This window comes from Culicoides brevitarsis, chromosome 3, assembly GCF_036172545.1.
Source record: "Culicoides brevitarsis isolate CSIRO-B50_1 chromosome 3, AGI_CSIRO_Cbre_v1, whole genome shotgun sequence".
NCBI classification, from domain to species: Eukaryota; Metazoa; Arthropoda; class Insecta; order Diptera; family Ceratopogonidae; genus Culicoides; species Culicoides brevitarsis.
This window is the reverse complement of record NC_087087.1, coordinates 4,724,960-4,746,963: the sequence shown is the minus strand read 5'-3', so window position 1 is coordinate 4,746,963 and position 22,004 is coordinate 4,724,960. Positions and strand designations below refer to the sequence as shown.

General features: G+C 25.7%; 2 protein-coding genes across 2 annotated transcripts in view; both read left to right on the top strand.

Annotated features, from left to right (window-relative positions):
• The first annotated feature begins 2,625 nt into the window (after positions 1-2,625).
• On the top strand, positions 2,626-6,767 carry LOC134834183 (L-asparaginase). Its single transcript, XM_063848759.1, has 4 exons — positions 2,626-2,740; positions 2,819-2,967; positions 4,077-5,617; positions 6,523-6,767. The coding sequence occupies exons 1-4, from the start codon at positions 2,628-2,630 to the stop codon at positions 6,694-6,696; spliced, it is 1,977 nt and encodes a 658-aa protein (XP_063704829.1). The 5' UTR covers positions 2,626-2,627; the 3' UTR covers positions 6,697-6,767.
• Positions 6,768-8,378: 1,611 nt separating this feature from the next.
• LOC134833706 (broad-complex core protein isoforms 1/2/3/4/5) overlaps positions 8,379-22,004 on the top strand; it is a 35,550-nt gene continuing 21,924 nt past the window's right edge. The window contains exon 1 of the mRNA XM_063848125.1: positions 8,379-8,868. Coding sequence (XP_063704195.1) covers positions 8,796-8,868 — 73 coding nt within the window. The 5' untranslated portion in view covers positions 8,379-8,795. The remainder of the gene's footprint in view (positions 8,869-22,004) is intronic.

Sequence of the window (22,004 nt, the reverse complement as noted above, 5' to 3'; positions counted from 1 at the left end):
TGTGTTGAAATTTACACAAATGATAAAAAAAATAAAGAAAATTCAATAAAAATAAGTGTTTTAGTTCTTAAAAAGGCTTTAACAGGCAAACAGGTGAGATAAAAGGATTTTTTTAACGTTTTGAATCATTTTTAACATAAAATTTTAGTTTTAGAACAATTTTTAGTACAAATTTCAACTTTTAGAACTTCTTTTAGTACAATTTTTTTCTTTGAGAAATATTTTTAGTACAAATTTTTTCTGTTAAAATAAAATTTAACTAAAATTTTGATTTTTAGAACAGCTTTTAGTACAAATTTTAACTTTTAGAACTTCTTTTAGTACAAATTTTTTCCTTGAGAAATATTTTTAGTACAAATTTTGATTTATGAAATAAATTTAAGCAAAAATTTACAATTTTAGAACAATTTTTAGTACAAATTTCAACTTTAAGAACTTAATTTTTTAAAAAAATTTTCTTTGAGAAATATTTTTAGTACAAATTTTTATTCATGAAATAAATTTAAACAAAAATTTTCAATTTTAGAACAACTTTTAGTACAAATTTCAACTTTTAGAACTACTTTTAGTACAAATTTTTTCTTTGAGAAATATTTTTAGTACAAATTTTTATTCATGAAATAAATTTAAACAAAAATTTACAATTTTAGAACAACTTTTAGTACAAATCTGTCCACAAATTTAAAAACATCAAAAATTCCTTAAAACCCATTCAAAAAAATACTTTTAACCCGAAATCCTCGATAAATTTCTCAATATTTACCTGATTCACGTCACATGTTTCACAGATGTTCATCATCTTTCGTCATAATTTCTTACCTGCATGTCTCCAAAAATCTCTCTCCCGCTCTCTCTTCGTTCTTATCACTAAATGACACAAATTTCCTTTGACAAATCTTCATAAATCGCATAGAAACCGAACTTTTGTTTACATTTCGCACACGAAAAAATCTCTCGTTCAGCAAAAATTCTCTGTTTATGTAAAAAAAATTAAAATCTGTGTGAGAAATTGAGCGAAATTCTGCTTTGTACGTTGCGCCGATGCTCCTTTTTGTCATATAAACACATGTTTCGGTCGGAAATTTTTCAGTTTATCTCAAACCGTTGCAAGATAGACGTCTGCGCTGCTTATTGAAACATCTCAAAAAGTAGGAAAATTATTGATTTTTGTGTAATTTTTGTTTTGTTTGTGTAAAAACTGAAGTTTTAAATTAGAAAAGTAAAGAAGTTGTGTAGAAAGTTTCGTGACTTGGTAACTTCAGTTCGAGTTTCGGATCAAAAATAATTTTTTAAAAATATTTGTTGAACTAATTAACACTTTAATTGACATCAAAACTACTGATAACTTGTTATGATGAAATTTTCGCGGAAAATTATCACTTCTTAGAATTCGATTGTAATTGAGGTTTCTGCATTGAAGTTTAAGAGATTAAGTAAATATTTTTGATAATTGCGTAATTTTTAGTGCACGAGCGAATTTTTAGTTGAGAAGTACAAAAATACGTCGGATTTTTACACAAAAAGTGATTACAGAAGAGAAGTTTTATTACCTACAAATTTTATTATTAGGACAGATTTGTGTCTGCGTTTTATGATTTAAAATTTTTGATACACATAAAACATAAACATTTTATGCTAAAGTGTTTATATAGCAAGATTTGAAGTATTTTTAGAACGCAATAGACTTTCTTAACAATTTTTGGCTTGAAATTATGCGTTTTAAGTGTTTTTAGTACAAAATTTTATTTTTTAAAGAATTTTTAGTACAAATTTTTTTATAATTTTTAACTTTTAGAACATCTTTTAGTACTAAATTTAATATTTTAATGAATTTCTATAAATTTTCAGTAAAATTATGAATTTTAAAAAAATTTATTTTTATATTTGATTTTTAGAACAATTTTTAGTACTAAATTTTAGTACTAATTTAAAAATTTTACAATTAAAAAAAAAATTTTTTATAAAAATATTGACTTTGAGGAAAATCTTTAGAAAAAAGTTGACTGTTAGAACATCTTTCAACTTTTTTTAAATTATTTTTTTTTAAATTAGACTTTTAGTACTAATTTTTTAGCACTAAATTTAAAATTTTAAATATTTTTTTATAAAAACATTGATTCTGAGAAAAGTTTTTTGAACAGATTTAACTTTTAGAACAACTTTTAATTTTTTTAAAATTTTCTGAAAGATTTTTAGAACAAATTAAACTTAAAAAAATTTTAGTACAAATTTTGAATTTTAAAAAATTTTTCAATACTTGACTTTGAAAACTCATTTTAAAGAAAATTTTAATTTTTAGAACAACTTTTAGTACAGAAATTTGTAAAATATCATTAAGTTTAGTACTAAAAAATATTTTTTTTTCTAAATTTGATTAACAAAAAATTTATTTGATATTCAAAAACCAATCCTGTCTGTCGTCTTTCATCAAAATTCTAACAAAAACAATTTATTTGCAGTTCTTACCGCAGTAATCCACTAATTCGGCAAAACAAATGACAATTAATGCCTACTAACCCCCATCAAAATTCACAAAAACATTCAAAAGGAGTCTAAATTTATAAATTTTAACAAAAAATAACAATTTTACTAAAATGAGCGATTCTGATCACGATCAAGGTTTAGTAATGAAGCCCTTCGAAGACGATGACGACAGCGTGAGGCAACTCGTCTCGCAAGATTCTTTGCTCGAAAACGGCAAGTCTGTCAAGTTTTGTGATACGACTTCTGATACAGCAACGTAAGAATTTTTTTCCTTTCTCTTCCTTAAAAAAAATTAAAAAATTAATGAGAAAAAATGCTTTTTAATTGAAAACAGGTCATACTTATCTGTGAATGAAGCGAGTGATCGAGCAACAATGCGCCGTAATACAAGTTATGGATTGCTTCCGGATAACCAAGCAGAGGCAAAAGTGCTAATTATTTATACGGGAGGCACAATTGGCATGATGCGGAATGAGCATAATGGTAAGAATTTAATTAAAAAAATAATTAAATTAAAATTATTAAAAAAAAAAATAATAAAAAAAAATTTAAAAAAATATTTAAAACTAAATTAAAAAAAATTATAATTTTTGAAATATTATTTAATTTAATAATCGAATTATTTTTTTTAATTATAAAAAAATAATTAAAATTAATCATATAAAAAAATTATTGAAAAAAAAGAAAAATTATTTACAAAATTTATAAGAATTAAATCAAATTAAATATAAAAATATTTTTTTTTACAAAATTAATTTAATAAATAATTAATTTTCAGTTTAATTAAATTAAATAATGTTAAAAATTCAATTTAAATAAAAATAAATTTAATTATTTAAAAAAAATTTTAAAATTAAATTAAATAATATTGTTGGAAAAATGAATTAACCTCAAATTAATTATATTAATTACATTAAATTTAATAAATTAAAATTATAGCTTCAATATTAAACTTTTTAAAATTATGTTAATTAACAAAATTTATTATAATTTAAAAAAAAAACATATAAAATTAATAATTTTATTTTTTTTATAAAGAATTTCTTTATTTTAATTTTTTGTTTTCAATTTTTATTTTTTAATTTTTTAATATTTATTTTTAATTACTTTAATTTAATTAATTAATTTTATTTAATTTTTTTAATTAAGGAACTTTATTTTTTTTTGAATATGTAGTTGAATGTTTTTTTAATTTTATTTTAATATTAATTTTTTTATTTTAATTTTCTTTTAAATTCTTTAATATTTTTTATTTAAAACATTTTTTAAAATTTTAATCAATTTTTCATAATATTGTTTATTTTTAATTAATTATATTTTAATTCTTTAATTTTTTTATTTTAAATAATTTTTTCCAATCCAATTCTTAGTTTTTCTTTTGTTTTTAAATATATTATTTATTTTTTTTTTAATTTTAAATAATTTTTTTTTTTTTTTTTTTTTGTTTAATTTTTTTTTAATATTATTAATTTCTATTTATGAATAATTTAAATATTTTTTTTTTATTTTTCAAAAAAAAAAAAATAATTGTTTTTTGAAATTAAAAATTTTTTAAACATAAAAATTAATTTTTCCTTGAATTTTCATTTCAGCTCTCGCTCCAATGCCAAACCAACTCACAAAAAGGCTTCGTCGTTACCCGCACATGCATGATGAGGAATACGCGAAGAAACGTTTTGGCAATTCAAGTCACATGGCACCCCTCGTACTGCCCTATTGCGAAGACGAACAACGCCGAGTGCTTTACACAATTGACGAATACGAGCCTTTACTTGATTCCAGCAACATGTCGATCAAAGATTGGGTTCGAATTGCCGAAGACATCCGTCAATCGTACGAATTTTTTGATGGGTTCGTCATTTTGCACGGAACCGACACTTTGGCGTACACAGCATCCGCTCTGTCCTTCATGCTGGAGAATTTGGGGAAGACTGTTATAATCACAGGATCACAAATTCCCATTTTTGAGACACGAACCGATGGCAAAGACAATTTCACATCAGCTTTGATCCTTGCTGGGAATTATGTGATACCCGAAGTTTGTGTTTGTTTCGCCTCGAAGCTGTATCGGGGCAATAGAACGATCAAAATGAACACTTCAGCGTTGGATGCCTTCAAAAGTCCGAACATTCCGCCGTTGGCGCATATTGGGATCAACATCGAAATCGATTATCGGAGCATTTTTCGACCTTGTGGCGTCGACAAGTTCAATGTTCACTTGAAATTGGACGAAAATGTTGGGATTTTACGGATTTTTCCGAACATTCCGACAACAACGATAAAAGCTTTTCTTCTTCCGCCGATGAAAGGTGTCGTTTTGGAGACTTTTGGAGCGGGAAACATTCCAACGAATCGTCAAGACCTTCTCGATGCCTTGCGAGAAGCCTCAAAAAGGGAAGTAATCATCGTAAATATCACCCAATGCAACGTCGGAACAGTCGCAGAGCTTTATGAGACAGGGAGAATATTGTCCGAATGCGGCGTAATTGCGGGATATGACATGACAGCGGAAGCAGCACTTGCCAAACTCGCCTACGTTCTCAGCAAAGACGAATGGAATCACGAAACGAAGCTCAAGATGATGCAAAGTAACTTGCGAGGCGAATTAACTTCCGGCAATAGTGGCCCCTTGCAAGATTTTGATCTCGTTGATGCCGTGGCACGTTCCTTAAAACTCTCAACGCCCAAAGAATTGAACCAATTAGGAGCAACTCTCTTCCCGGCGATTCTAAATTCCGCCGTACTCGATGGAGATTGCAAGAAAATCGATCAACTCAAAGGGTACGGAGCTAATTTATCGGCAACGAATCAAGATTCTCGCACGGCACTTCATATCGCGGCTGCTGAGGGTAAAATTGATGTTGTAAAGCATTTACTTTTGAATGGAGCAGCGATTCATATTCGAGATCGGTATGATCATACGCCACTCGTTGAAGCAATTAAGAATGATCGACATGAAATTATAAAGTTATTGACAAAGTGCGGATCGCATATCACGGGAAGTGCAAGAGCTGTGGGCGAAAAATTGTGTGCCGCGGCAGCAAGAGGATTAATTAAGCGATTGGAGTCGTATAAACTTGCGGGAGCTGATTTGGGACAACCTGATCCGAGCGGGAGAACGGCTTTGCATGTGGTAAGAATTTGAATTTTTATCAATAGATGGCGCTTTTTAAACAAAAATTGAAAAAATTCCCGTTAGATGGCGCTTTTGATACTAAATTGTATAAAAATTTCCGTTAGAGGTCACTTTTGATACTAAATTGTATAAAAATCTCCCGTTAGATGTCACTTTTGATACTAAATTGTAAAAAAAAATTACGTTAGAGGGCACTTTTGATACTAAATTGTATAAAAATTATCCGTTAGAGGGCACTTTTGATACTAAATTGTAAAAAAAATCCGTTAGAGGGCACTTTTGATACTAAATTTTAAAAAATTATCCGTTAGAGGGCACTTTTGATACTAAATTGTAAAAAAAATTACGTTAGAGGGCACTTTTGATACTAAATTGTATAAAAATTAACCGTTAGAGGGCACTTTTGATACTAAATTGTAAAAAAAATACGTTAGAGGGCACTTTTGATACTAAATTGTAAAAAAAATACGTTAGAGGGCACTTTTGATACTAAATTGTATAAAATTTTCCGTTAGATGTCATTTTTGATACTAAATTGCATAAAAATTATCCGTTAGAGGGCACTTTTGATACTAAATTCTTAAAATTTTACGTTAGAGGGCACTTTCAGAAATTAATTTTTTCAAAAATTTCCTATTAGAGGGCCTTTTTGAAATTTAGTTGATAAAAATTTCACGTTAGAGGGCGCTTTTACAGTTATTATGAAATTTTTTTCCGTTAGAGGTCTCTTTTTTAAATAAAAAATTGCCGTTAGATGTCTCTTTTTAAGCAAAAATTTTCATTAAAAATAAATTTTTCATTTCTTAAACTTTTTAAATTGAAATTTTAATACAAAATTTATTTTTATTTAAAAATTGAGTAAAAATCCTTAAAATTCTTATAAAACTTTTTTCAAATTTCAGGCTGCTTTACACGGATATACCGACATGGTCAAATACTTACTCAACAACTACGTCGAAAAAGATGTAACTGACATGCTCAACTTAACTCCTTTGCATTACGCCAATCAAGGACGTCACAAAGAAATCATCGAATTACTTGAAAACGGTCCTAAACACTTAACAAAAGAAGAATGACCTTCACTCAATATCCTAACGAATTAAAAAATGTCAATTTTAAGCTTTAAAAAATATATTTTAATTACTTACCCGGCGTTTCCATTTTTTTCTTCATATACATTTTTTCATATACAATACAGTAAGTACTCGTTAAAACGCCCAAAAATCCCTCGTACAGAAATTTTTAAATACAAAACACCTGTTAACCGAACGACTGAATGATTTTTGGGCGTTATTCCCATTTCTTACTTCGTCCCGCCGCTGTACGAAGCTCTCTCTTTCTTATATTATTTCGAACATATGTAAGAACTAAGCATATCACAAATAATAAACCAATTGATTTGTGTACTGTTCCGGTGTAGCAGCTTAGGTAGGTATACGACGAAAAATGTATAGATAAAACCACCGAGCTGTTGTTATGTACTCGTCTTCGTCGTATTATTATTATTATTATTTGTCGTAGATTGAGAGACGACACACAGGGATTTCTAAATATTTTCTACTACCTTCCTACGCCTCTACTGTGTACGGGGGATCTTTAAACGATGATGCCTTACATTTTATATTTCATTTTTACACACTATTTTGTATATTTTCTGTATAGCGCTACGTGTATAAAGTGTCTTAACTCTCTACTTTTCCGTACGAACGTCGTAAGTCATACACGTGTACTGTACAGGTATACGTACAGCGAACGTACAGAGAAATGAAAACTTTCTATTTGCACGATTAAACTTCTGATTATAGACGAGAAAGTAAGCGATCGTTAAAATCAAAAACTTTAATTTTTCAAATTTTTATTAAAAAATTAATTTAAAAAAATTTTAAATTTTTAAAAAAAATTTTAAAAATTTCTTCATATACAAAATTTCATATAATTGTATAGCAACATACATATACGTATAACCTAATTTCAGTATCTCAAGATATCGAGTCTCACCTGTACATTTTGAGTTTGAGAAATTCACATTTCATTCACATTCATGCAATAATGTAGTTCTCTTCATTCGCGTTCGCTCGTTCGGCATATTCGGTCATATGTACAAACTTCGCTATCTAATGCAGAATATTTATTTAAAATAATAATAAAAAAAATATATTTAAAAAATAAAAAAGTGAAAAATATTAAAAAAAATATTTAATAAAAAAATATAAAAAAAATTAAATATTTAAAAAAAAAGAAAAAAAAATTATATATAAATAAATAAACAACATAAATTCTGTGTGTGAGAATTTTTCTAAACTAAACGGTGTTACACACATAAATAATTAGAAAGATAAAATTAAATCGCGCCACACAATCTTTCGAACCATAGTAACAATTTTTTATTTTAATTTATTTAAAATAAATAAAAAAAAGTGCTGAATAATTAATTTTTATTAAAAAAAAAATAAATAAACAAAAAAATTGTACTGAAAAAAAATTAGAAAAAAGAAGAAGAAGAACAGAACATATTGCAACACACATCACTTTTTTATTGATCATTTTATTATTATAATATATATGATTTGTACGTTCGAGTATATTCTAACTTTCTATATTTATATATCATTATAATATAGAAAAAGGCAGAAGAAGACTATTCATACAGCAAGGCAGCAACAAATTTTGCTATTATACACAATACCATACCCACAATATATTCTTAGAAAGTGTACTTGACTTGAAAAATATCTCTCGCAGTGTGTCGCAGCTTTGTATCTCATTCGGAAATACAGAAGAATATTGTAGGAGTACATCAAACACACACGAGGAGAGAAGAAAAATAGTTTTGTGTAAATCGAAATGATATTTAGAACAATTTGACTCGAAGCAACATCTGTGCAGTAATTCATCAAAAGTACAAAAAAAAAAATATTTTTTAATTTTTTTCTTCAAATAAACAAAAAAAAATTTTTTTTGTGATAAAAAAAAATTCAATTAAAAAAAAAATACGTACGACAAACATTGACATTGATTAGGTATTATCCGTGAAAAGTCGTGTGTACACAAAATATCGCACAGAACGAAGAAAAGACGACGCGCAGCAAAAAACATTCATTAATTGGATATAAATTAGTTAGTGAAATAAGGGCACACATTGGCAGCGGCAAAGCTGGAAAATATATAGAACAAAATGCCACAACCGAATATTAATATCAATAACAACAGTAATAGTAATAATAACTGCCAATCGATACGGTATTGCTGTAAGTATTCTATTTTATTTTTTTCTTTTTGTTTATATTTTTTTTCGTGAGGAAAATTTTCTGTAGTTGGTCTGTAAATGTAAAGTGAGGAGAAAAAGGTTGGAAAATTACTTTTTTTTTGAAGTTTTTGTTTGAAAAGTTGCTTGGTTTGGAGTAATTGGAATTATTGATGGGAGAATTTTATTAAAATGAGATAAATTTTGTTATTGAGTAATTTTTTTAAAATTTAAAATTAATTTGATTGATAAAAATTTTATAAAAAATTTGATAAAAAGTTGTTTTTTTTATTGAAATATTTAAATTTTTAAAAATTTTAAAATTTTAAAATAAATAATTTCTTTTAAAATTTTATATAAAAATTCAACATTTTTTGTCAAATTTTGAAGGTTGAAATTTTTAAGATTTTTTAAAAAAAAAATTTTATTAAATTTTAATTTTTTTTTAAAGTTTTATATTTTTATGATTTTATGAAAAAAATTAGAATTTCATGGAAAATTTTGTTTTAAAATATAAAAATATTTATTTTGTACTAAAGTCATAAAAATTATAATAATATTATACTTTTTGAAAAATATAAAAATTTTAAGTAAAAAAAAATAAATTAAAATAAAAAAATCAAAAAATCTTAAAAATTTCAACCTTCAAAATTTGACGAAAAATGTTGAATTTTTATATAAAAATTTTGAAAGCAATTATTTATGTATAAAAACTTTCAACAGAGAAAAAAATGACAGGTGTCAAATTTTCTGTAAAATCTAAAATTTTGAGAAGTTTTTTTTGAGGCATTTAAATTTTTTGACTCAAACTAACACAAAATTTTAGAATTTCATTAAATAAACGCCTTAAAGTTCAAATCTTATTTAAAAAAATATTTTGACACCTGTCATTTTTTTAACTGTCAACCTGTCAAAGTCATTTTATGAGTTTTCATGAATTTTTCAAGGCAATTAACTTTTCTATGGTTTAAAAAAGGTTAATTTTTCCTTTTAAAAGAATTAAATATTAATATTTTAGAAGAAAATTTAAAGCTTAAATTAAAATTAATTTTGAAATTTAAATTAATTAATTTTTATCGAATTTTTTTTATTTTAATCGAAGAAAAATTTAATTTTTGAACTTCTAAAAAAATTCAAAAGAAATTTTTCTTCAAAACCTTGAACTTCTAAAAACTTTCATATTCATTAAAATATCAAATTTCTCTTGAAACTTATTTTTTTCTGAACTAAGAACGAGAATTTCCCTCATAGAACGAATTAAAACTCTTAAAATCCCTTTTAAATCACTCATTAATTGATCCTCATCTGCATCATGACGCATTTCTTGTTTACTTTAGGCTCGAACATCTGCACTGAAACTCTTTCAACGTAATTTCCATTCTTCGTTATTTACCGGACGACACTTCCATTATCGCGCAATCACCTCGATTAGATGTTAGAATAGCAAAATCCCTTCTTGAAAATAATTTTATCTCTCGATTTTTTTTTAAACTGTTCAGAATCCATTTTAATCTCTTTACACAAGTTATAAGTTTTTGTCGAGACAGCAGGAGTAATTCAGTTCGGTTTAAGTTAGTTTTAGTTCATCATCATCAGCATTTTTTGTTTCGTTCTTATCAGGTTTATTATCATCATCAAGTATTAAAAAATGGCTTTGAGAGTGTGTGTGACTAGAAATAAATAAATAAAAATAAAAGAATTTTTTGACTAAAAATCATCGCGTTGATGACAATTGTTGTGTCGTACACCCCAATAATAATAATGATAAGGACGTTGAAATTTTTGAAGTTGTTTCAATTTTTTATAGAAGAAAAATTTAAAAAGATTTTAAAATATTTTAATTTAAAAAATTATTTAAATTAAAAATAAATAATTAAAAAAAAATAAATTAAAATTAAAAAAAATATTTTAAATAATTTATTTAATTAATATTTAATAAATAAATTTATTTTAAAAATTAATTCAAATTATTTAAAATTAAACAAAAAAATATAAAAAAATTATTTATTTATTATTTAATTAATTATTTATTTAAAAAAATTTTATTTCATTTATTGTTAAATTTATTAAATTTATTTATTATTTATTAAATTTATTATTTAAATTTAAAATTTTTATATTCTTTTAAAATAACTTTTTTTAAAAATTTTAAAAATATTAAAATTTTCTTTAAATTTTTTAATTTTTATAAAAAATTATAAAGTTGATAAATTTAAAAAAAAAATCTTAAAAAAAATATCTTTCAAAAAAAATTTTTTTTTAAATAAACAATTTAAAAATTCGATAAAATTGAAAAACCATCAAAAATCGCCCCATCCTAAATAATAATAATTTTGCTGTACGCGAAGCTAATATCTCAGCGGCTCGTATCAGAGCCACTAAATTCTTAGCACACACTTGACGCTTTGACTTGATGATAAGTAAGTGGTCTTGTGATAAAGGTATTTATTATTTACATTCGTACCTATATATTTATTGTTCGACTGTAGAGATATTCCGTCGAAATTGTGTGAGATATCTTGAATAGTTAATTGTTCTGATTAGTGGTCTCTTATAGCGGTGCTCTAATTTAATATTTTTCTTTTTTTTTTTTTGTTTTTCTATTTGTTTAGACAATTATAATTGTTGTTTGTAACTATGTGATGCTCCACAAAACAATTCATTGAAGAGGTTTCTTCTTTCTTTCTCGCGAATTAGAAAGAAAAAACTTAAAACTAGAAAATTTCTCTGAATGAGAAAAAAAGTAATGGAGAAGAAGAAACTTGTCTCTTCTATAGAAAAGCAAAAAAGAAAAAAAAAGAAGAAAGAAAGGGGCATGAAATACCTTCGCTACAGCGGACGAAGTATACCTCGTACAGGTATGAACGTATGTATGGAGGTACGAAGTATAACAAGAATATCACTTAATAGAATTCGAAATTGGGCCAACAATTATGATGATGTTCGGCTGTGTGTGATGCTTTTTAATGTTGAATAAAAAAAATATGCAACATAGATAGCGGACCCACATACTTTCTGTACATATGTTCACGTACATACATACCTCATACACGTATAGGCATATACAGCTATAGAGGTCTATACGTGTATGACGCTGTATGTACGTGAACATATTACATATTTATAAAATAATGAAAAGAGACAGTAAAATTAATGTACTCTTTTTCCTTTCCTTTTTGTGCCCTCTCTTCGTCATCCTCTTCTTCTTCTTCTTCTTTTAAGCTTCTTCTTCGATTCGCGTTACTACTTTACAAAAAAAAAAGTTTTATATAACGAACGAAACGAAAAAACTATCATCATCATATTCACATCGATACGACTTATAAAATATAGTTTGAATCTCATACAGAACTGTCGGTATAGAATAGTACTGCGAGATAGATAATAATAATATAATACAGTTGCTTGCCAAATATATGTTGCCGTTCTTCAATTTTTATTTTATTTTATTTCAATGTTCTTATTCACAAGCAATGTGTATTAATATAAAATGCTCAGAATGTGAACAAAATGTTCGTACGGATTTGGAGAAGAGAAATTTATTTATTTTCCGATAGATTTTTCGTTTTTTTCTTCTTCTGTCGGCTTTGTGTAGGATTTTTTTTTGGAGTAGATTGGGTAATTTATCTGTGATAGAAATCAATGAATGGATTTTCATGTTTGGGTAGAATTTTTTTTTTAAATTATTTTTTTTATGATTGAAAAGGATTTTTTTTGTGAAAAACCAGGCGTTTCCTCCACAAAATTTACCTTTTTATATTTTTTTGTTTTTTTTTAAAAGAAAAAAGTAAAAATATGAATTGATCTCTTGTAGACAAAAGGTCAGAAATGTTAAAGTTGAATGATGAGTTGACGTTTCTTTGACATTATTTTGACATGTCTTGTCAATTTTCATCATACTTTTCGTATTTGTTGCTATTTATGATGAGTTTTTATTGATTTTGTCTTAAACAATGATAGAAAAGTATAAAAGTTACTTTTGTGTTAAGAAATCTTTTTTTTTCATGGAATTTTTTTTTAAAAATAATATTTCAAAATTAAAAAATTTAAAAATTTTCTATTCTTTAATTTTTTTTATATATTTTTAAATTAAATTGATACAAAAAATTTTTTAAAAAGTATTTATAAAAAATTTTATAAAATTTTGCATTTTTTTTATTAATTTTTGTAATTTTAATTTAAGAATTTATTTTACGAAAAACTTTTAAAAATTTTTTTAAAATAAATTAAATTTGATTAATTAAATTAAATTAAATTTTTTTTAATATTTAATTTAATTTATAAAAATTATTTTTTTATTTTATTTATATTTTTTTTTAATTTAAATTAATTAAGTTTTTTTATAAAAATTTTTAACTATTAAAAAATTTATTTATAATTATAAGATTAATTGAAATTAAAAAATTATTTTAAAATAAATTTAAAAATTAAAAAATATTAAATAATAAAAATTAAAAATAATTTTTTAAAAAATTAAAAAATTATTTTAAAATAATTTTTAATTTCAATTAATCTTAATAATTATAAATAAATTTTTTATTAGTTAAAAATTTTTATAAAAAAATTAATTAATTAAAATTAAAAAAAAAATATAAATAAAATAAAAAAAAAATTTTATAAATTAAATTAAATATTAAAAAAAGATTTAATTTAATTTAATTAATCAAATTTAATTTATTTTAAAAAAATTTTTTAAAATTTTTCGCAAAATAACTTCTTGAATTAAAATTACAAAAATTAATTTTAAAAAAATCAATAGAATAAGCAGAATTTCTATTGCTTATTTTTTTTATTAATTTTTGTAATTCTATAAACTCATTTCAACCAAAACTGTTTGTTTTCAAATCAACGAAAATAACAATTTAACTTTAACTGTGTAAACAGATGTTCCATCTCATTTCATTTCATCAAATAAAATTCACAAATATCAAACTTTTCATTCTAATCTAAGGTCACTGCGAGCATTCGCCTTTCTTCTTCCTCTGCGTATCGCGCACTGCATTTGTTTCCATAGCGATTTACACACAAAGCGAAAGATTTGCCTTCTTCTCCCAAGTATACACTTTTAATTTGTGACACAGGTGACTGATCTCTTATCACCTACTGACGTTTCGTTTTCAGATTTTAATCAGAAAGTTTATTGAAATTTTCGTCTATTGAACATCTGACAACATCTTGTTCTAGTTTTCTATTAATAAGTTGAAATTTAATTGAAAAAAATTTCCATAGAACATCCAGTCGGTTCGCAGAGAAGTGTGAAAATTCGCATATTCTGACTTAGTTTCGAAAATGTCGAGTTAAGATTGTTTCGTGAAAGTGTCAAGTCTCGTTAAGAAGAAATCTGGTAAATTACTTCATCATGCGCGCGCGATATCGGGCAGTAGACGGGATTCTTTAACAACTTACCTTTTTTTTAAGCTGTTTATTGATAATTTATATTTACCATTTCATTTAGTAGTTGGTGTGTAACCTACTTTTGCGTGTGTGTGAAGCACGATGAGTAAGATCGAAAGTTGATTGTGACATACTTTTATTAAGTATTTTTTTTGTGTGTAGCTTCGTATAGCTACAGAAAGAAGTTTTATTTTTGGAGATTTTTTCTTGTTATGGGTTTAGTTTGTTTTATTTTTAAAAATGATTCAAAATTGTGAGGCATGATAACTAAGAGGTTGGAAAGAGAAAGGAAAGTTTGATTTATTTTTTTTTTATTAGTTCCTCGTCGCCAATTTTGGTATTTCGAATTTTCGAAAATTGAATAAGATTTTCGAAAATTTGAAAAGTTATTGAATATATTTTCGAAAATCATTTTTAAACTTTTCTTAAATAATTCTCTGAATGATTTTCGAATTTTTGTTTTCTTGAAGAAAAAATTCTTGAAGTTTTCGAAGTTTAATCAAAAAGAATTTCAAATTTTTCGAAAATCATTCATTCAACTCTTTTTAAATTTTCGAAAATTATAAGAAATCCTTCTAAAATTTTAATTAAATAATTTTTTTTAATGATTTTCGAAAAAATAGGAAGCTCCTTTTGAAGATTTATAAAAAAAATTATTTAAAAAAAAAACTCTTGAAATTTTCGAAAATCAAACAAACAGAATAACGTTCGTAGTTTTGATAGTTTTCGAAATATTATTTTAAAGTTTAAAATTTTCTAAAAATCGATAAAATGCAAGAAAAAAATATTTCTAAAACTTAAAAGCTGACGGGGTCTTCTGAAAAGATTTATAAAAAAATTCGAAAACCAAACAAACAAAATCTCAAATTTTCTAAAATCTTTAAAACTAAAAGCTTTACAAATTTTCGAAAATTTTTTTGGAATAAGTTTCTTAAACTATTTTTGAATATTTATTTAAAAATTTTTGAAGCTTCTTTAATAGATTTCAAAAATGAAAAGCTTTTTGAATGATTTTACGAAATTTAAAAAGGTTTCGAATTAATTTTCGAAAATTTGATAACCTTTTTAAATTTTCGAAAAATCATTTAAAATGCTTATTTGAAAAATTTTCTAAAGCTTGAGGAACTTATTCTAAAACGATTTAAAAAACTGAAGCAATTTTTTCTATTTAAATAAAAATGATAAAAAATCCTTTGAAAAAGAATTTCTATAAATTTTCGAAAATCCAAATGAAACAATCTGAAATTTTTTTTTATATTTTTAATCGAAAAAATTTTCGAAAATCAATTAATTTTCCTTTTTCGAATCTAATCTTTTGAATTTTTCAATTAAATTACTTCAATATTTTAAATGATATTTTTGTCTCTCATCTTTTATCGTCAAGATCAAAGCTAACATTAACTTTAACTTACCCCCATCTCCATTCCCATTCTCGCCATTTAATCCAAGGTTTCCTTTTCGTATCAACACTAAAACTTTGTCTTTCTTTATGTATTTATTTCACTCGCACACTAGTTGTAGATAATAAAGGTACGCAATGGAAAACTCATTAATATAGGTCTTGGTATTGTTATGTCTTCGTGCTTTTGCCTACCGCCCGTACATAACTCAACCACCGTCACACAGGCCTGTACGGAGGATACACCCGAAGAAAAGTATATAACCTACCCTACCTTATATTACTGTAAGAATGTCATGACTGCGACCTTGCCAATATATCACACACACACCTTCGTACAAAACGAAAATTTTTCCGGCTGTACGACGAAATTTTCTTCATAAATTATTATTATAGACAAAGACGAATTTCGGGGGAAATCAAGAAGGAATTGAAACCAATTTTTTTCGTTAATTTAAATTATTTTTCTGAATTAACTCAAATTAAAGGAAATCGATCTTTAATGGAAATTTTCCTAAATTTAAATGTTTTTTCGTCCCCATGAAAGGAAAAAGACGAAGAAACGATAAATAAATAAGACAAATCCATCGCAACTCTCATAAATAATTATTTGTACAAAAATCTTGGATTCCGAGTAAGTTACATACAGGGTTCTACATAGCAAAGCCCCCCATATGGGGAATCATTTTTGGCAACGAAGAAACTGAGGAACTGAGCGGGACGCAATCCAAAGACGTTCTTCGAGAGGAATATCGACGACACATGCGCGAGTCTTTACCAAAAAAAAAAAAGAAATTTCAAACCAAAGAAGAAGTAGAAGGAGAGTCTTTTATCTCTCTCTCTACAGAGACTTGCTTGAGGTTGCTTGGTTCTGAATACACATTCAATCAACAAACAGAATAGAATGCCAGTCCAGATGCTATTTCGTTAGTTTTTGTGCCGATAGAGTTATATATGTGTTTATAAAAACTGTATACGATAGAACATTGAACAGATATTGACTCAGATGTGATATAGTTCTATATTTTGATTTTGATGTAGAATCGTTCGTGGGTTATGTACGACGCTGATGCAAAGTAGAGTGAGTGTAGAAGACATTGTTTTAATTAAAATTTAAAAGCATTGCTGTTCATTTAGTGTTGTTTGGATATAATGAGAAATGAAAAGAAAATTTTATTGATTGGATGGTGTGTGTGCGAGTGTTTGTGAATAGCAGGCTATGGGTATGAATAAGGAATGAACAAAGACGTCGAAGAAGTAGAATAAGAAGAAAGGAATGGGATCATACCGAGGTCATAGATAAAGCAATATCGAAGCGATATGACACATAAATGAGGTAGTAATCTACGTGTTGTAGAGCGTTCAGGGAAAACGGAAAATTTTACTGTAAGATATTCATTGGAAATGGATGACGAAATGAGGTAGAAAGGAAGTTTAAGGCGGTTCGTGATTAATGGATAGAAATCAATCTTTGAGAGCGAGAAATGGGTTTTCGGCTTTTGACAAGAGGCTTGGGAATGGTCAAGATTCAACTTTAAGATGTTAAGAATTCAACAAGATTCGAACCAATTTTCATATGAGATGAGACTCTATAGATACTTTGCAGCAGTTTAATCCATCAAGTTGACTTTTTGGAAGGCTTTGTTATTAAATGCTTGGTTTGGATTAATTGGATTTGGATTTTTGAATTTTTTTTTGGAGAAAAAATATACATAGATACTGATGGAGCTTTTTGATAGCGGATGTATCAAAACTAGTTTTGGTAAGTGTACATGTGTCTTCCATTCAAATTTGCCATGGATCGACTATACTTAAGTTACATACATAATTTTATAAACTTTTAAAGGAACTCTACACAGGCACAGATTTGAACATAATTGAAAGAGATCACATTGAATAGACAAGCTGCTTCACTTCATCCTGAACCTGTTGTTGTTGTTGTATTTCTTTCCATCATTTACGATGATATTGCGACGTTTTTTGGCTAGTTCGTTTAATATCACTTTTTCATATACTTATTTCGTTAATCACATATTGCTTTGACTTAATTTTAAAAGTCTCTAAACTATCATAGTCTTTAATATCACAGTCATTTTGTTAAAATAATTCAATCCTTTATGCCACAAAGAGTCCTGCAACCTGTAATTAAAGAAATTCATAAAATTAAATCTTACCTGTTACTTAACTTTTATTTCAGCTTCTTTTAATTAAAGTTCTTAACCTAAAAAATTATAAAAAAAATTAAACTTGTTTAACAAAAAATTAAAAACTTACCTAAAGTATGATGAAAAATGATTTTAAACCTAATTTTTCACTTTAAAACTTATTTTTAGTTTTTCACAAAATTTTAAACTTTTCACTTTCGGATCATTAAAAATCCTTTAAAAGACACTTTAAGATTCAAAGTAATTTTTTTTCAAACGAAAGCGTTTCTAAATTTTTAATTTAAAAAATTTTCATAGTTAACATGATCTCCAACGGTCCTTTTGCAACGCACAATCCATCTAGCATTTCCCTTCACACTCTTTGCTCTACTAATTTACGCATGAAATCAATCAAACGCGTTGTGAAAGTCGTCTTTCATTACCGAAAAAAAAAATCGTGGCTCATACTTAACTTTGACACAAATAACCACACACACCAAAATTTCAACCATAAAAAGATTGACATGACCATAACAGCAACTATCCAAATAAAATTCTCAACTCGTATCGTACTATAGCTCAAGTACAAGGTATGTAGTTACTTCACAAACTGCTAACTGACACACTTAGCCAACATCAAGAATCAACACATAATAAAATATTCTTTTGATTTAGGTCACGCACTTTTTACTTCTTTTGTGTTCTTCTTTCTTTCTTCTCTTTTTCTTTGCCTTATTCGGCTTGGCATGCCTTTTCTCGTTACAGAGAAGAACTTAATTGAGTTTGTTTGAGAGATGTTGGGCTTCCTTCTTCGAAAGACTTTGAATTCACATCCGTCGCATGGCATCCATACACATACCCTCGTACAGGTATATACGACTCTATACGTAGAGACAAGAAGGAAATAGTTTTCGAATAACAAAAAATCGTTGGAAAAGAATTTCAAACGATTTTCAGGCATGAAAGCTTGATCATGTAGCTTAGAAAACAAATGAAAGACATACTTTTCAATTCTTTCTTGTCTCTATGTGTCGTATATACCTGTACGTGTGTATGTGTGTATGGACCTGTGTACGACCGTACAAAGAGAAAATGTTTAAAGATCAAAAACGAAAGAAACAAAAAGAAAAGAACTGTAAAAGAAGTATTTGATGTTGTTCCATCGTACCTGCCTATAGACCCGTACAGAGCTCTACGTACGTGTATGATACCTCTCTATGATACGAATGATGCTCTGTAAGTTGTTGGTTCGTTTGTTATTTAAAAAAAGAAAGAAATCTATAAAAGAAAAGTATTTACAGTTGTTGTTGTTGTTCTTGTTAAGCTTTACTTACTTTTTTTCCGTAAGAAGACGACAAACGACGTTACTTTACATTTACATTCGTAAAGTAGTAAGTACTGAAAAAAAAAACATAAAAATTGGAGCCCAAAAGAAGGTCATGATTTTCTTTTACTTTGTCTCTCATACTCATCTTTTTAATAACACATTGTGCGATGCTGCCATTAAAATAAATAAAGAAAGAAAGATGTGTATTCTAGTTCAATGATTTTCCTCGACAAAAGCAGAGAGAAATGTATCAGGTGAATCAGGTGAACGTTATTTCATTTCTTTAATAATGAAAGCTTTTGTTTTGAAATTTTCTTGTAAGAAGCTTATGAACAAAAAATGTACAGTTTAGCTGCTTATTGAACTAGCTCGATCGCAAGGTAATAAGAATGCACAAGAACTCGTTTTTGGGTCAAAAGTTGTAAAGTAACGTGATTCGTAATGATGATTCTGTTTAACGGATATTCCATGTGTTGAAATATTTTTTGTTGAATCATGTTAATGGACAGCTTTTCTTGTGAGAGATAAATTTTGTAATTTTTGAGTCATTTTTAGTTATTTAGAAGAGTTTTGAGATGCTTGATGCTCTATGAACATTTTTCTGGTTATTCCGTTTGACAATAATTGCAAATTTCTGAGAATTTTTTGCATTTATGGGTTCCTTGAAGAGAATTTATTGAACGATTCTTTGGGTTTTTCATAGCTAAAAATGTAAATTATGAAAAATTTTACGCAAATTTTAATTTTTTTTAAGATTTTTGCTAATGTAAGTCCTTTTGATAGAAATTTTATAAGAATTTCTTAATCTTTATGCAATTTCTGACTTTTGAAGCTCTTATTATACAAATTTTTGAAAAATCTTGAATCTTAAAATCCTTTTAGGCTGAGAATCTAAATTTTTACTTTTTTTGGTAAAGGAATTTTTGATAATTTTAAACGAATTTAAGAATTTTTATCACTTTTTTCTCATTATAATTTTTTTTTTGTAATTTTTAAAAAAATTATTGATAAGTTTTTCATCAAGAACTATTATTACCAAATTTATTTTTATTATTAAAGAAATTAAAAAAATTAAATTAAAATTTTATTAAAGAATATTTTTCAATTTAACTCATATTTTTTATCCTAATTCGATTTTTGAGCAAATTTTCAATAAATTAAATTTATTAACTAAATTAAATAATAAAATTTAAAAAAAATCTAAAATTCTTGATAACTAAATAAAAAAATCTAATTATTTCAATTAAATCTTTTAATAAATAAAAAAATAATTAATAAATTAAATAATTATTTTTTTTATTTTAATCCATTAATTTAAATTTATTAAATTATTTAATGTATTTTCTGAATTTTATTAATGGATTAAAATAAATAAATAAATTATTTAATTAATTAATTACTTTTAAATATTTTTTAAAAAATTAAATTTTAACTTAAATTTAATTAATTAGATTTTTTAATTTAATTAACGAGAATTTTTTTATTTTTTTTATTTTATTAATTAATTTTATTATTTTTTTATTTTTAATTAAAATTAATTAAGTTTAATTTAAATTTAATTTATAGAAAATTTCAAATTAATATTTATTTTAATTAAATTAATAAAAGTTTTATTTTAATTTTTTTTTAAATATTAATTAAATTAATTATTTTAATTAAATTAAATTAATTAATTATTTTTTTTTTTAAATTAAATTCAAAAAACTGAAATTTTTTAAAATTTTTTTAATTAAAATTTAAATTTAAAAAAATTTAATTTGTTAAAAATTTTGATCTTTAACCTCCTTTTTAGCTTTATTTTAGTTAAAATCATTTTCTTCAAAATGTAACATTCTTCATTAAAAAATCGTCACATTTAATCTAAATTTATTACTTTATGACTCACAAACATTTTGTTTTGTTTTGCATTCCAATCCGGCAATAAAAATCTAAAATTTCACAAAAATAAATAGATAATGAACAAATAAAAAAAAAAATATTTTAGAATATAGAGTAATGGAGCATTAACGGTTTAACATAAAGAAAGAAAGAAATGATTTATTCTACAAACAGTTTTTTTTCTTTTCTTTCTTTCTTTGATTCTTTTTTCTTCTTCTTTCATAATTTACTACAAACGTAATTATTATTGTGAGCGATCTCATTATCGCGACTTCATTTAAAATTTTAATCTTCTAAGTAAAGTTCTCTTTCTGAAGATAAGAGAATTCTAAAAAAATATTTTTTTTTGTTAAGTATATATTGCACAACCTTATCAAAAAAACGTTTCTTCGAGAGATTAGATTTCGTCAATTTTTTTTTGTAGGAGATTATTCCGTTGCTCTAGATAGCTTACCTGAATAAGTCACAAAAAAAAGACGAAATTTAGATCGATCGTCGATTAATGAACGAGAAATTGTGCAATATTGTTGGAAATTTGGTCATGTGATGATCATCGCTGCGTTCGCTACCTGTTTAGCTACAAGTATTTTTCGTTCATATAAGTTTTTTTTTTCCACAAATAAAAAGATATCTTTTGGTGAAAGTTTTTACTTTTTACGAGAGAGCGAGAGAATTTCATTCGAGGCACGTACAGAGAACGAGTGGCAACGAACTGTATGGCGCGCGATGGAGTTGCGGAGTGTGGTTGATGCTAATTAGCACACAACTTATTATTATTACGTATTGCTTCAAGAGTATTAAAAGTTGTAATTTTCGTAGATAAACCACAAACAACCTCTGTTGGAGAAAAGGAGAAGCTACTCATCATCGGCATCATAGTACAACAACCCCTCGTAGCAGCGTCGTTTGTCTTTGAATAAAGTGAAAATACTTTTTTTTCTGCTTCGCTTTGAACCATGACTCTGTATGCGATAGAAATTTCTAAAATATTATTCCTG

Bases quoted from the DNA above. Each gene is read 5' to 3' on its own strand.
- LOC134834183 (XM_063848759.1), top strand. From the start codon at position 2,628: ATGAAGCCCTTCGAAGACGATGACGACAGCGTGAGGCAACTCGTCTCG. The intron at 2,741-2,818 runs GTAAGAATTTTT...AATTGAAAACAG, and splicing joins ACGACTTCTGATACAGCAAC to GTCATACTTATCTGTGAATG. The intron at 2,968-4,076 runs GTAAGAATTTAA...TTTTCATTTCAG, and splicing joins GATGCGGAATGAGCATAATG to CTCTCGCTCCAATGCCAAAC.